The 15,640-nt window shown below is 42.4% G+C and overlaps 1 protein-coding gene across 3 annotated transcripts in view; it reads left to right on the forward strand.

Annotated features, from left to right (window-relative positions):
• The window catches only part of ADAM12 (ADAM metallopeptidase domain 12), a 171,205-nt gene that overhangs the window by 118,475 nt on the left and 37,090 nt on the right, over positions 1–15,640 (forward strand). For all 3 annotated transcript variants that reach the window (XR_010473363.1, XM_021292029.2, XM_065066740.1), the window contains exons 9-11: positions 1,381–1,550; positions 2,736–2,820; positions 7,895–8,043. Coding sequence is in view for 2 of the 3 variants with exons in the window: in XM_021292029.2 (XP_021147704.2) it covers positions 1,381–1,550; positions 2,736–2,820; positions 7,895–8,043 (404 nt within the window). In the remaining variant the exon portion in view is untranslated. The remainder of the gene's footprint in view (positions 1–1,380; positions 1,551–2,735; positions 2,821–7,894; positions 8,044–15,640) is intronic.

The raw sequence follows: 15,640 nt of genomic DNA on the forward strand, positions 1-15,640 counted from the left end.
GATAATCACCTATGGAACAGCCCATAGAAAAAGGATTATTCAGAGGAGGAATTTGGAGAGCAAAGTCCTTTGCAGCAGCAGGGGATGGTCAGATTGTCAGGCCACCAAAAGGCCTGCGAAGATATGATCAATAATATATACGGCTAAGGAAGATTGCAGAATTAGAAATACGCAGGTCTTTAGGAAGCAGGAGTTGATGGCTGAGTGAGCGCAATGAGAAAGAGACACACACTGGATTTTTTGTTTTTGTATTTGGAGTAATTTCTTCACATAAACAATAAAGGCTGAGAGTCCTCTACAGTGCTCTTTGAGCAAATCAAAGTTTATTTCTGTTGTGCTGTATGGCCAGAAAAAATCAGGCGTCCAGTAGTGAAATTATAACTGAAGGGAGTCTTAATTTAGCTGAGAACTTGCCAAGTGACACTTCAAGGGAAATAACTGAAGGAGAAGCATTCTTGATTAAAAACAAGCTGCTGTAGACACCTCCACCTCTTCCACAATTGTCTTGCTGACTTATTGCTGGAGGACAGGTGTTTATATGTTACCTGCTCAAAATTAATTTTGCATGTTATAATATATTTATGTTTCATACTTAATTTATGCTCAGCAAATGCCAGTGTTATCCAAATGACTGTAATGCATACAAACAAGACAAAGATCTAGTATATTCTTTACTGAGACTGTCAGCCAAATCTGAACTTGATCGATTTTTGAATCCTTCACATTAGTCTCACACTAGAATTGTTATCTCTGCTCTGTTGATAATTCTGCTCTGGCTCCCCCTCTTGTAGCAAGTGTGGCATTTACTAGTGTGCTAATAGCACAGGTAGCCCATGCTGCCAAAATCACTTGGTTTTATCTGCTATGAGCAAAACTGGATGGCTGAGTAATTTTCAGTTACTATATTGAAGCACAACCATAGTTGCGCACAGTCACCTCTGCCTCTTGAATCGCGCTGGCGCTAGCGAGGGAGAGTCGTCTGCTGGAGCAACACGTTTGTTCACTAGTGCAGGACAAGCTGGCAAACGTTGTCCAGGTCACCTTCAGGCTGACACGTGAAGGTAGCCACGACGTTTAATTTCAGAAGATACCAAATTTGGGTGAGACGAGAAGACGTAGCGTCACCTCTGGATGTCTTTGAATGCCTGGTGGGTATGTAGGTCAGAACTCTTCTCTCTAAGTCATGGAAATATTTTTTCTGACACATTCCTATCAGGTGTTCACTTTGGCCCTGGAGAAGAGACCAGTTAAGTCTCTACAATAAAGGTTCATATGCGCATTGTGCATATTGTAATCCTTATTAACATATTAACATATTCTAATCCAGTGTGGTCTAAAATGAGTTTTAGAAACATGTTTTTATTTTTGTTTTCTCATTAGTTCTATAGGCCACTAAATATTCGAGTAGCCCTGGTGGGAGTGGAAGTGTGGAATGACATGGATAAGTGCTCTATTTCTCAAGACCCTTTCACCAGCCTGCATGAGTTCCTGGACTGGAGAAAGCTGAAACTGCTACCTCGTAAACCCCATGACAATGCACAGCTAATAAGGTAGATTGACACTATATTTAGTACCGGCTGGTATGGCAGTGATACGAGGGCAGCTGTACTGGTTTCTTCCCCAGTTGCTAAGCTGTTGGGAGAAACATCTGTGCCCCTGAGGTTTGTCTTTCCCCTCTGCAGACATCCAACATGAAAGCACTTTGCAGAGCTCTTCAGCAGACACTTCAGATGAATTTCCTTCCGTAGCTCTGCAGTATCCCTGTTGCTTGTAGGCCTTTCCTGAATACCACTCGTGTACAAGTGTACGTGTGTAAGAAGCTGGTAAATGCTATGGGCATGAATTTATGAGCAGTTTAACCTGGTCTCAGTCTAAATTGTTACTGCAAAAGGCAGTCGTGCCCTCACGCCAGAAGCAGAGCTGAGGTGGCACTAAGCCTGTTTGTTGGTAGAAAGACCTCAGTAAACTTTAAAATGCAGTCTAAATCAGACAATTCATTTGTGACTTAAAAATTAAATTATACATGTGTTTTACCCTGCTGCTGCTATGCCTGGGTTAAAGTAATTGAGTAGACACTCTCAGGGTAAAAGCACTCTTAAGAAAAAACAAGAGAAACATGTCTGTCTTCAGCCAGGTATCATTTTTGATCAATGAACCGTTCTTTATATTCTACAGATAAATGTGCCTGATGTGTTAGTAAATAAAAGGAGCTCTTTACTCATTATGTAGATATTCTTACATTAGCTGTGTAAGAGTAGAATGAGCCCTTCCAAACTGTCCCTCATGAGATACTTGATTGCTCTCTATGTATAATAACTCTTTGTTTGGAATGATTGCATTCTTGGCCATGTATTATAACAAGTAGCATATAAACTTCCCACTGCATTAAAATAACCCTTCTTTGAGCTGGAGACATTATTTTTATGTTTGTATTTCTATTCCAAACTTCAGTCAGGGAAAAGAGAAAGAAGGGTCCTATTACAGCAGTAAACCCAAAGGACGGTGATCAAATAGATATTTCTCGTAGCGGGGATGCCGTCATTGTCAGTTTGGCAAGTCGGTGTGACTAATGTGTGCTTTTCATTGTTGTAAACCTGCAAATGTCTGGAGCTGACACACTTGAAATGGGATCTTTGTTTGAGATGGGCCGAAATACAAGACTGAAAATAATAGGGTGGTATCTTGGCACAGAATGGTGATTCAGGGACTGTTCTTCTCCTTTCCCCCTCCCGCAGCGGGGTGTACTTCCAAGGGACCACCATTGGCATGGCGCCCATCATGAGCATGTGCACCGCAGAGCAGTCTGGAGGGGTCGTCATGGTAAGTGCTGAAAGTGCGGGACTTGAAACTGGCCCAGGTGGCGCGACACCATCTCAGCTTTTGTAGCGCTGAATTCTGTACCAGAACGTCAGCCCCTTTTGTCCCACTTTCAGTCAGTGTTATCTATATCTACATGCACATTGCTTGTAAGTGATAGTTTCCAAAGTGAAAAAACTGAAAATGTGGCATTAAAATACAACACGGCCTCTTTGCAAGAATCCCCTGCTCCTAATTATAATGAAATCAGATGTTGAGGTACTATAAGGGATGAAAGCCAGAAGATGTATATGTTACGCACTAGAGTATACTAGTGTTACAGGCAACAACAGCCTATGCTGAATCTTTTATTATATTGATTTTATTCTGTATTTGCAGAGTTTCCTGTGTAAGGCTTTGCTTTCCATCTTAGCAGCACAGCGGGTTTATTACATTGCCAGACAACAAGGACAAACAACAGCAGCATTTACTCTACCTGAGCCTCTCTCCAGTAGCATTACTGGTAATGCTGTGGTTACATGCTAGGCATGATGAACAGACAAGTAAATGTCTCAGCCGATTTCTGGAGGTATTTCTGGAGGATTTTCTTTCAGATTTTTAAAAAATTATTTGATTAATTTTGAACAGTGTTTTTCTGCAGTTGCAGACTCGCAGAGCCTGCAGCCACTAACAGCCTCAGCTGGTGACCTCAGGGCTCAACTCAGAGCATAAAGACCTACAAACCTCTTAGACAGTGTCTGAGTTCAGCCTGCACGTGCTCAAGCCTTTGTGTTTTCTACAGCTTTGTCAAGGCTTCCAGCACCTCAGGTGATGGGTTGTTCTCTCTAGCTTTTCTGGACACCTCAGATCCCTACAGAAATGAGGTGGGAGCTCAATGTTCAGAGTTTGCATGATCTCAAAGCTCCCAGTCTTTCAAAGCTTCATAGGGCAAACCTGCAGCCCAGGGCACTAAGGCTTTTGCCTCAAGACATTTCATGCCGCAGGGTAATCCCGGAGATACAGCCCCTTGAAAGCTCTGCCTTCTGTCTTAACAAGCATCCAGACTGAGTTTGGTCTGCAGGTCTCCTTTGTGGTCTCTTGGACAAATAGGCAAGAAGCCAAGCTGGGGTTTGTGTGCGTCCGTGGAAGATGATGTATAGATGGTTCGGACTGGGAGGATTTACGAGGTGAGCAGGGAAGCTGAGGTATAGGAAAGAACAATCACATCATGTAATTTGGAGCAAGTCGTGTCAAAATGGTAGAAAAGAAAAAGATTTCAGTCTCTTGGTAGCTTTAGAAGCTGAGTCTCTAATTGGTGTTTGTTACACGTTTTCACTGGGTACCTGGGGGATAAGTATGAGAGGAAAAGAGGAAGAACAAGCTGTAGGAATCTCCCAGTGCACTTCCAGATCTTGGCAAAGGCTTATATGAGACAGACAGGCCCATTTTATCCATTTCACCCTCAGACAAGCACTCACTGCTTTGGCTTTATCTGCAGTCAGAGGTGCCCTTAATGATGGCTTTTTGTCCATTTAATTTTTTGCATAAGGTTTAAAGTACACTGCAGTGTATTTTCCTGCGAAGTCAGTCCTCTTCACTCTGGAAACTGTCATTTTAAACAGAAACAACAGAAAATATTTCATTCTGCTAACAAGAAAACAAGAATCAGCATTTCTTAACGTTCTCTCAGGGCTCTGACTGATTTATATGTCCCTGCTCATGGCAGGGGGTTGGACTAGATGATCTTTGAAGGTCCCTTCCAACCCAAACTGTTCTGTGGTTCTACATGTCCAGGAGAACCCCGGTGCCCATATTTGAATCATGGGCCAGGCTGCAGCTTCACTCGAGGTGCACATTAACTCAAGGCTTGTACAGCCTAACCATAAATGTTTTCCAGTTCTTTAAGCAAATCTCAAAAAGGAGCCAAATCCAAAATAAGCAAACACTCACCCCCAAAACCCAAATGGGCAGCTGTCCAGCCTTCCTCCCCCAGTTAACAAAAGCTAATTCAGGTGCATACAAAAATTTCTTATTTATACCAGTACCTAGAGAAGAAAGCTCTGAATTTGGAAGACAGGCAAATGAAAGAATGAATAACTCTTAATCTGGGGGACAATAGCACTCAAATGTCTCAACACTGGGCAACTGAACATCTGGCCATCCTTATAATCCCGCCAGTCTCTTACCCATCCCGCCCCTAACACTCAATACCAGAAAGCTCCCATGCTCTCAAAACTGATCGGAAAGAAGACAGGGAGATTGCATGAAAGGTAATATTTGAATACAAAAACTGGAATCATCCTTGTATGATCTGGTTTTCCTGACTGTTCCTCTATCATCCCTACTGAGAGCCTGCCCCTCTCAGCTTTTCTGTAGGGCTGAATTCTCCAGTGGTGGGTGACACCCTGTCCCCCACTAACTGTAAGAGAAGCTCAAAGTGGGGAGAGCAGGCATCTGCGTCTGAGAAGGCATCAAGAGCATTATAATTGTATTTTACCGCCGTGGTTTTGTTGTGTTGTATGAAGACCAAACGAAAGAGCAAACCTTTGACTTGCGATTTCGTCTTCATTGTGTTTCAGAATATTGCCCGCTAAAGTTGTGGATCTAAACATAAAATACTGCTGTAGTGTGATGTAGTATTCTCACTCCTGTCAAATTTCTGTTGACTTCAATGGGAAGTCAGGCTGAATGACAAGCATGGAACTGAGGTGCTTGCATTTCAGTGAATTGCTTAAATGAAATGAAAGTGTGTTTTAGGAACTTATTCCTGTGAAGTTCCAGGATTGGGCCATTAGCCTGTTGTAGCTGTAGGTGACAGTATTTTATTATTACGATTTGGTCTGAATCTCAGTGGAATGAAGCAGAGTTCAGCTGAAAAGCAGCTGCATGTTTTGTGCAACAGCTTATTATGTCTTAACAGAAGATGGTTGCTTATTCAGTGGTTGTGAAACTGTTTGGTAATGACTTTTACTGCTCAAGTTAACTTTAAAAGACCCCGGTGGAATAAATCAAAGTCACATTGCTATTCATTTATTTAGTCCTTGCGATACTTAGATGGTCTCAGTATCAAATGGGACGTGTCAACTGTTTGTTTTGATAACCTCCATTTATGCTGTCTTCACATAACCTCTTTTGCTGAGACATCACATTCCTGGTTTTAAAAACCCTCTCTAGAAACTGATAAAATTGCATTCCAAGCGGATCAGAGCAAGTAATGAGAACCGCATGGGCTGTAATAATTGTTTGCCTATTCAAGACACAAATTACGCTTCGGAATTCAGTGCTCCAGTTTTGGAGTGGACTGTGTGAATTGTGGGTTTATTTTTACTTGCCAGCTTTAGAGGGTTTCACGTAAGTGTAGTCTCTGTTCAGTAAGAGAGACTGAACAGATGAAGAGACCTGAGCTCGGTTTGTTGTCCATTGAGGTAGCGCAGACCTTAGGGGAGTTTCTGTCCTGACCACATAGCCCTGGTTTCACGGCATCATTCCACGTGCTCTTGGTAAATTACATGGAATTTTATCATTGTTTTATTCATCTTCAGTCCTGGATTCTTTTCCAGTCGAGTGAGAGGTTGTGCTCTTTTTATGACATCGGGTTCGATCACATAGAATTCTCGAAATATTTCATAAATTACTGTGAGTACAAAGGTAAATCAGTCTGTATGTGACGAGTGTCTACATAAGACATCTCCATATGTAGGCATTGTGCAGGAGTTTATATTTTCTTGATTATTACAGATTCTTTTGCTGCATAGGTTTACTTTGTCATTTGTTTTACTACAACAGGTTGTACAGCTTCTTTCAGCAAACAGGCATCTTAGACTAGAACTGCACACAACCTGCCTCTTAGATTAGCCACGAGGTTTTTATATTGCAAGTTAAACATTCAGGAAAAACTAGAAAGATAAAATTCTTTTGAGTTTATTCCAAATGCAGAAGTAGTTTCTTGTTTTCAGAATGACCGTATTTTCTTTTCTATTTTGTTTTCTGAGAAGTGATTTACTAAAAATATTAGCACAGGTGAATGGCAGAAGAACCTCTTAAATGTACCCCAGGTTGTGTATCAAGGGCTTCATTAATATGTAGCTAATGTTTTGAACAGTTTTACCTTTCACTTCGTTTTAGTCTGAAGGTTGGCTTAGATGATACTAAAAGAGTTATTTAAACTGAATATATTCATATATGCTTTTAAAGCAGGCGGCTGTACATAGTAATTCCATTTACTGACTGATAAATAGTGGATCATGCATTTATATTACATGTTTATGCCTTTAGGGGAAGCTTTCAGATGAGTGCAGCGGGATTTTTCCCTCAAGGAAAATGATCAATGTGGAAAGGTCTCTTACTTGTGGTTGAGCCAAAACATCAGTCCGATCACCAGCCTGTAGTCAGACCATGCAGTGAATTTCTCATAAATAATTGTCCTGAAAATCAGTATTTCAACAAGGATTAATGTTAATATTTCAATTTTGACACCGCAACATTGAAGAATATTCATAGGTGTTAACAAGAGGCCATCTAAGATCTCGACTTGCCTTATCCTTTCATTTTAAAAAGGAGATTTTCAAAGTTACTTGGTTTTCTTTTCAAGGCTTGTGAAATCTTGGACTTTCTGATATTAAAGACACAGTCTGAAGAATGTTAAATAGACCAAGTGAAGTTTCTTGCTGCTTATGTAGTTTACCTCCTGCCACGAAGGAGCTTCTTGCTTTTCCCTCATCACACTCATCCTCACCCATGAATGGCTGCCCAGCACTCCACAGCTGGCTGCCTCTTTGCCATGTCTTGGGATTTGGGGGCTTTTATTGAGCAGGGGAATTTTATGCCCTAAATAAAGAGATGGCCCAGATGTTCCAAACTGTCCGTTGGTTTCAAATGTCTAATGTGCAGGGGAAACTGGGTGGCCTGCCCTGAAATTCCCAGTCGGCACTTGGTATATGGTGGATGAGTTTAAAAGTGTGTCCATTTAACACCAACCTAATGCAGCTGGTAAGTTTATCAAACATTTCAAAGAACAGACAGTAGAACCTCAGAGTGGGGAGTGTGTATTTGAATTGCTTTTATATGTTGACGTCACTGGTGTGTTGTTGTGTTGTAGGATCACTCAGAAAACCCTCTGGGTGCAGCGGTCACCCTGGCTCATGAACTGGGCCACAATTTCGGGATGAATCATGACACATTGGAGAGGGGCTGTAACTGCAAAGCGTCTACCGACAAAGGGGGCTGCATCATGAACCCTTCTACTGGGTAAGTGCGGGGTAAGCACTGGCAAGTTACACTTAGAATGGAAAAGTTTTAGTTCTCCTTTGTGTCTCGGGAACATTCAAGGGCAAAAGAGAAAATCTTTTCAACACCTGTCAAGTCTTTCCGCAGTTATCGCCCTCAAGCTGAAACAATTAAAGTTGTTATCAGAGCACAAACATGTCCCATTGTACCTTTGTATTTCTGTTACCAGTGTGAGAGACAAAATGCCATAAGCAATAGGAAAATTAAAAAAACCTTGCAAGTGTTGAATCAGAATTTCACCTTCTCCCATCTTGCCAACCGAGTATCATAGTCATAATAGGAAATGAGCAGCATCCCAAGGCCAAGACTAAGATGAATGTGTAGCAAATAAAGTAATGCAGGAAATATGTTATTACTAGACGCTCTGTAAAGCCTTTGTCTTGTGCAGAGAAGGTTTTTAGTTTCGCACAAATGTTTCCGTTTCACCCCTAGTTATAAGTGTGATGCAGTATTTGCATGTGAGCAACTTCAGGCTGTAAATTTGGTGAGGTCAGGACTGTTCAGTGGCCGGAGGAAGATCTTCCAAGAAAACGTTTGAGACACTGTGGGAATTAAAGCCAGTGAACCCTTGGTCATCTCTGCTGATGATAAGGGTGCTATGTGAAGAGAAGCACAGTGTTTTTGTAGACAGAGCACAGGCACCATGACCAGAGGGGCTCATTACAGATTACTTCTCTGTATTTTAAAGTTCTTCTAGAAACGTGTGATGTAATGAATGAGTTCTCCATGTCCATATTCAGACAAGAACTGATAGGATTACATTGAAGTAAGAACAGTAGATTCACCAAAGCTTTCTGGTGGTAAATTGATGTGCTGGAGTGGACTGCCTGCAGAAATGTTCCAGCCTGTGGCTGGAAGCTGGTGAGAACCAGTGGGGCAGATAATCTGCCAACAGTGTCTTGTAGGTACAGCTGGACTTGCCTTGGGGCAAGAAGATGGTCTCGATGAACTTGTGTCTATTCCAGCTCCAGCATTCTCTGTGTCTGCTTAAACTTCATCTGTTGCTTAAAAATCTCTTCTGGGAATCGTGATCAGCTCAGCCTCTGCCTTCTCCAAGACTGCGTGTTTCTGGGAAAGAGGGAGAGCGAGCTGGGAGAGGCCAGGGAGTGCTGGGCAGGATTGCTTCCCGCTGGTCAGCCTAACAGCAGCCTTGGCGTCTCTTCAAAGGCGTGCTGTCACCCTCCTTCGAGGCAGAAAAAGGGATTCTGGCCAGCGGCCAAGCACAGCAAGTTAAGAGACAAACAAAAGAGAGTTTGTGTGTGGGGGGAGGAAAATGAGAGTGATTTCTGCAGTTTGGAAAAGAAAAATACCTTGGCTCTTCTAAAACAATAGGTAGTAAATATCCGTATGGAATTGCATTCTGCAGCACATCAGGGCTCGTATGCACGCTGCGAAAACAAACTGAAGTTGGAAACGGGGCTCTGAGGTGAGGGGATGCGAGAGCTGGTGCGCGGCGGGTGGACGGGCCTGAGATTTGGGCTCTGAGCTCGTGAAAGATGCACACAGGCTTGAGTCATCCCCGCTGAATTCCTGCTTCAGCATCCAATTATTCCGCTTTTGGAAACAAATGCAGGAGATGCTCTCAGGACAGAAAGTTCTAGGCATTTTGTGTACTCGTCCGCTTTAACGTGAGATTAGATAACTGGTTCTGTCTTCTGTGCCGGGGTCCTCAGGGTTTATCTGAAGCCGTCCTGTGTTCGGAATGTGCCAGTCCTGACACGTGGTGCTGGGTTTGCTCAGGGCATGGACAGACCAAGGCTGTACCCGCTCAGTGTCTTCTCAGACGTGAGTCCAGCAGCTCAGCTTACTTGATGTTGGGGTTTCTGTAGCACATGATGGCTCCAAGGCTGTTTTTCCTCCAGCAACACCATGCCCAGCTCCAGAATGCCACAGGTTTGCAGTCTGGGGAGAGGGGCATCCGCTGCACTCCAGCTTTGGAACACTTGCTTCAGATTTTTACCAAACTTTATATACAACTAGTGCCTCAGGAAGAGTTGCGGCATTCGCAGAATTGAGCGGGCTGTTTTGTTTGCAGCCATTATTGATTTATAAATGGAAATTTTAACATCAGTTTATAGCCTTAGGCTTCATACTGTGCTGTTAATCCATAATAAGTATTCCGGGAGAATACTTTATGCCTTAAGCCAAACTGCATTTTACCCATTTAAAATCAACACTTTGAATATTTACCCAAGATCTGACCAAGGGTGGTATTCCTCTGAGCATCATTATTCATGGAACACTGGAGAAGTACGTGTCTGTTAAGGCAAAATTAAAACTCCCTACCTGAAAAACATTGTTAGAATAGGAAAAACATCAAAACAAAGAGCATCCCAGGGAAGCCACATACATTGAGAGAGACAGCCCGCACTCTCAGTGTACTCACTGACACTCTGCTCCTCTAATTGCTCTTGGTTTAAGGTAGATTTAGCAAGTGCAAGAAAAAATCTTTGGGTTGAAGCTAATGTAAAAAGTACAAGCTGTTGAGAAGTCCTTATGTGATATTTTAAAAGAATAGGAAATCTCTGGGTTATAACAGAAAAGCCTCCGTAAACTGAACTTTGGAGTCATTTGTGTGGTTGTGCAGAAGAAGGGAATGTTTGAAGGTTTTTGACTTAAAAGTGATTTCATTAATTATTGCCATCTTCTTTCAGTTCTTATGTTTCAGTCTTTGAAGAGGTCTTGGAAATTACTTGTTGGTGGAAAAAAATCTCAAGGGATCAGTGTGGAATTCAAACTCTGTTGGATCTGTCCTTTAATGAGCTTCCTATAGATTTAACTCTTAAAAGATACCAGCAAGATGTGAACCACTTGTGTGTGAGCTACAAATGCCTTAAAGACCCTCTACTTCAGCAAAATATGTCTCGTGTAACATGGAGTTAAACATATAGAAGCCAACATTCGTGACACTCCAGGCCTTTTAGAGATTCAAATATGTGCTATGGAAATGACATAAATCCCACTGTAAACGGACCTTTTTTTCCTATAAAAAAATGTATGAACAAGGAAATATTTAATGCTAACACATTGTTCCCTTTTTGTGAGTATTTTTAACGATATTCCTTCAGTTCCTTTTTGACCGTAGACTTTTCCAAATGAAAAAGAAAGATATAAGGAGTCTTAAAGAGATCTGTAGGTCTTTTTGCTGAGATTATAGGATCTGAAAACCAAGGCACTAGGCTGGCTCGGTGAGGCCATTTCAGTATTCCACTTGTTTTCCCAATATCTGCTCTTAGGAGTGAAAATATTCTTCCTGACAGGTAGATAAATACCGAAGACTTCTGGTGAAACCCAAGGCGTTAGTCTAGATTTATACCACTGCAATTAAAAGCAGAATTGAGCACAAATTTTGAAGCAAAGCGATGCCAATTAGCAGGGCTTGTTTATTTCAGAATTTTGAAAATGTACTTTTTATGTGTTCCTTCATCAAAATTGAGCACAGGTATCCCCTTGGGGGTTAAAACTGGGTGATTTCCCCCAAAGTGTTTGAAAGCTTGAAATTTCTTGTCAGCCTTAAGCATGTTTAGTTTGTCCCTGGTGGAAAGCTGAGGGTTTATACTTCCCTCACCCACGTCTGTGTCCTTGCCAGTAGTGGCTCTTCTGGTTTAATACGGGTGACTCACCCAGCTAACTTGTCATTGGGGAAACTGAGTGTACTATAAACATGTTCTTCCTTCCCTCTACCAGAAAATACCCCTTGGCGCCTTTTCATGTCCCCCTGCCTAGTTGAGGTGTTGATGGGAGACCAGGAATCCATGAAGGTCAGACCAGCTGGTTTTACCAGGCTCGTTCAGATCTGCTCCCTTTGCAGATCCTGTAAGTCGCTCTGCTGAAAGCTGCTTTCCTTGCCGTCTCACACAGGCATGCTGCTCTTACCAGGATCAGTTCTCATTGCTGAATCATCCCAGCCAGGGCTAATTGAAATGCCAGGCAGGCTCTGAGGACAGAGCTGGTTGCTTCATCTCTCTTTGCACTCGTGTAGGCAGAAGCAGGTTTTCACCGTGCTGATACAAAAGAGGGTGATGGAAAAAGGGCTGCTTCTCCGTCTCTCCTGCAGTCCCCTTTGCATCTGACTATGGGAATGATAGAAGCTTTTTTTTCACGTTTGCCTTACTGCCCACACCTCATTTCTTTTGCTGTCCATATATTGTGAGATGAAATACCTCCTATTGACCTGGAAGGGGTGCATGCTTTACCATAGGCTGAAAGTTGTCTTTACAGCTGTAAATCCGGGGGGGCTTTTCCACACCCGTCCAGCAGATTCCCCCTTACCCCACTGCACAGAAGCTACAAAGGGAAGATGTGACCCAGCTTGGAGTTTGTCCCTGCAAACAAGTGCGATAGTAGGAAGGCAGGATGGGTTTGTGCTGAGGAGTTGTGACTCTGTCTGCAGTGGGATCCCTTCAGATGCCCTTGAACTCTTGCCTCAAGCACCGTCACTTTGTCACCAGCCTTCCAAATCGTACTGCACATCAAGCACAGCCTGGTCATGTAAGTCTGCTTCTACTCTTACTTCTGCCTTGGCTGTAAATTGCTTCTCTTCAAAGACTGTGACAAAGAAGAGATGAAGTAAATGTGAAATAACTGAAAATAACAGATCCTTAGGAGAAGAAGAATACTGCATGGGCTGTTGTTTCAAGACATGATTCAAGCGGTATGTGGTATATATGTAGAAAGTGCAAAACCTGATGTGTGAGGGAGGTCTTGGCCATTGCTATTTGCTCAGAAGACTTTTGAATAAAAGAATATCTCTTCAGAAACCTTTATGTTAATCTAGGTCCCCAGCAGACTTGTTTTGCCTCTGTTCAGGAGTCACCTTGTGCCAGACCATACGCTGGTTTGCATCCCAGTGATGGCACGAAGCTCTAGGGGCAGAAAGCCTGACTTAGGTTAGGAAACATTTGTTCTTTGTTGCCCATTACAGGCTAATTCCCAACTGTTTTGAAAGTGCAGTGCTGTAAGATCTGGGAAAAGAAGCTTTGCTTGAAAGGCAGCTTTCCTGCCACTGAGAAACAGTTATATTTGACGCTTTGCTTTTATGCGTTAACTTCAGTGGCCAATGGGAGGTGCGTTACACTTCAGTTTCTGTCACTTAAAGCATCCATTTCTCTAACATCTAACATGTAACTTCTGTGACGTGCTGGCAAAGAAAAATTGGTTTTATTGGCTACCCTCTATTAACAGCCCTCTGTGGTAGCACGTATATTATTAGAGACATCTAAACTAGCTCTTTCTTTGCTTTCTCCTCTTCTCCCCATCCCTAGTTCATGCTACTTTCACATTGCTGAAGTTTCACTTTGTTTTGTTTCCTGATTTTCCTGGGGTAAAGGCTCTGAGATTCTGCAGTGCTCACACTTTTAAGATTTTTCCAGCATTCCTGCTCAATCTAAGGGCAGGACTAGTAGAAGCTTTAGCACTCACATGTAACCAGGATTCCAGGAGTCCAGCAGTCAGTATTCTTCCTCTTCCCCAAGCTGTTGGGGTCTAAGGGTGGTTCTGGAAATGCTCCCCGGAGCCACTGAGGCAGCACAACTTGGATTAGGCATTTGTTCTTTCTGTTAAAGTAAACGGTAGGTGATGAGCGTGTGAATTATAGAGTCGGTGTATATGGTCTCTATCCAAAAGCCATCTGATATTTCTGATTCTCACATTATACTCACACTATGAAGTACGAGTTTGGGCAGAGAAATTGGCCTGTGGATCTAAACCCCAACCTGATTTGCTCCTGTGCCGCCATTTACTTCTGGTGAACTGGAATAGTGTTTTGTAGGGCCACGTGATAATCCAAACGATGGCAATCATCCAAGTTAAAAACGCAGCTCGTGGGGGCAGAAGAATGTGGACTAATTGGCAGGATTTAGTGATCGGCCTGGCAGTTTTCCCGGTGGAACTGGGCTAAGTGTGGACAGCAGGATGGGGTCAGGGTGAGGAGATGCTCAGCGGCTTCATCTCCACCAGCAAGGGCAGTCGCTGGGGGAACAGCAGCCTGTGGTTACAGTGTGTTACGCAACTGATGTCCTTTGGTGCTGAGGTTCTTCCCTCGTGTATCACCCATTACCATTAATGAGATTTAGGACTGAACATCAAAAGGCAGCTAGTAACAGTAATGCTCATTTTATAATGCATAAATATGTATTTGCTTGATAGATGGGTGGCTGATGTCTTCTGGAGAGAACAGTGTTGCTCGGTAGGGTTGGCTCTCAAAGGCATTTGTGGGGAGCATTGTTATTTTGTCATCTGCTTTTGTTTGATTTCTGTTTTTCAACTACCACACAAAAAAAATGTTTAACTACTTTACAAACATGTGGTTAAATAAACAGAACATAGTTGGAAACCATTAAGGACAAGTTAGGAAAGTATTAATCATACATGGCATTAACCGTATTAAGTATTAGTTTCAATCACATTTCTTTTTTGGAAAACGATCTCAAGGAAGCAGGAGATACGGTCACCTTGATTTTGGTTGTTCAGGCTCTACAGAACCGGGCTATGAAAACACACCCTCCAGAGATTGCCAGCACTTCCGAGAGACAGGTCTGCCACGAACACAGCATCTTGGCTTCGCTGCTGGTTCAAAGCAAAGTGAACACCACCTGTTCCAACAATTCACAAGAGAAAAGAATAAATACAAAATTTAAAAAAGCTAAAAAAGAAAAAGCGCAAAAGGTCATGCTAGAAATAGGACAGAAATACAGAGTGGGAAAGGACACTTTACTGACTGGTTCACTTTTCCTCTTTCTAGGCGTCTTGCAGCATCTTGTAGCTGCAGAGCTGTTAAACGTTAGATAATCAGACTGTTATTAGTTAGCACAGTATTTCGTGACCCCGCTCTGTTTTCAGTTGTGCGGACCTCACTTTGCATTTCTCAGTCTGGCAGCCTAGAGACACTGTACTGTGGAGTCAGCACAACTATCTGGAATTAGCTCCGTTACCATTTGAAGAAAATGAAATTATCTCTAAGATATAAACAGTTTCTAATTAAACTCTGAAGCTGTTTATGTTTCCAGTCTGAGCTGAGCTCTGCACAACGACAGACTTCTTTGTTGTCTTTTTTTTAATAAAGTTGATATACTGATGTAATAAATGGCTTGTGACAGAGCTCGGGCTGTTGTGCCAGCAGTGCAACTGCTTTCTTAAAAGAAAAACTTAAGCAACACATCCCTGTGCCCCAGTAATTTAGCACGTTGCATTCTGGTCCTTCCTTTAGTAGGAAACAGCCACGACAAGATTACAGAATAGATTTATGTCAGTCTTTTGCTTCGCTCCGAGTAGCCCCATGTCTGCAGCTCGTTTGGCGTTCCTTTTTGTTAATAATTGCCATACATTGCAGATACATTTAATTGTTTTGGCAAATCAGATCTGCATTGAACAATTAGTAGCGTTGGTAAAATAGGTTGCACGTTTCCCAGTCCTTTACAGGAGCGGGTCACTGTGAACAATTAGCACCCAGAGCTACAGGACAAGTCTTTAGAAAGAAATAAATTGCTTTTTGTTTTGGTTTAGTCTTTTCCATTTCGGTAGATGTGCTGTTAGAAGTGAACATATTTTTGGTATATTC

This window comes from Columba livia, chromosome 6 (genome assembly GCF_036013475.1).
Source record: "Columba livia isolate bColLiv1 breed racing homer chromosome 6, bColLiv1.pat.W.v2, whole genome shotgun sequence".
NCBI classification, from domain to species: domain Eukaryota; kingdom Metazoa; phylum Chordata; class Aves; order Columbiformes; family Columbidae; genus Columba; species Columba livia.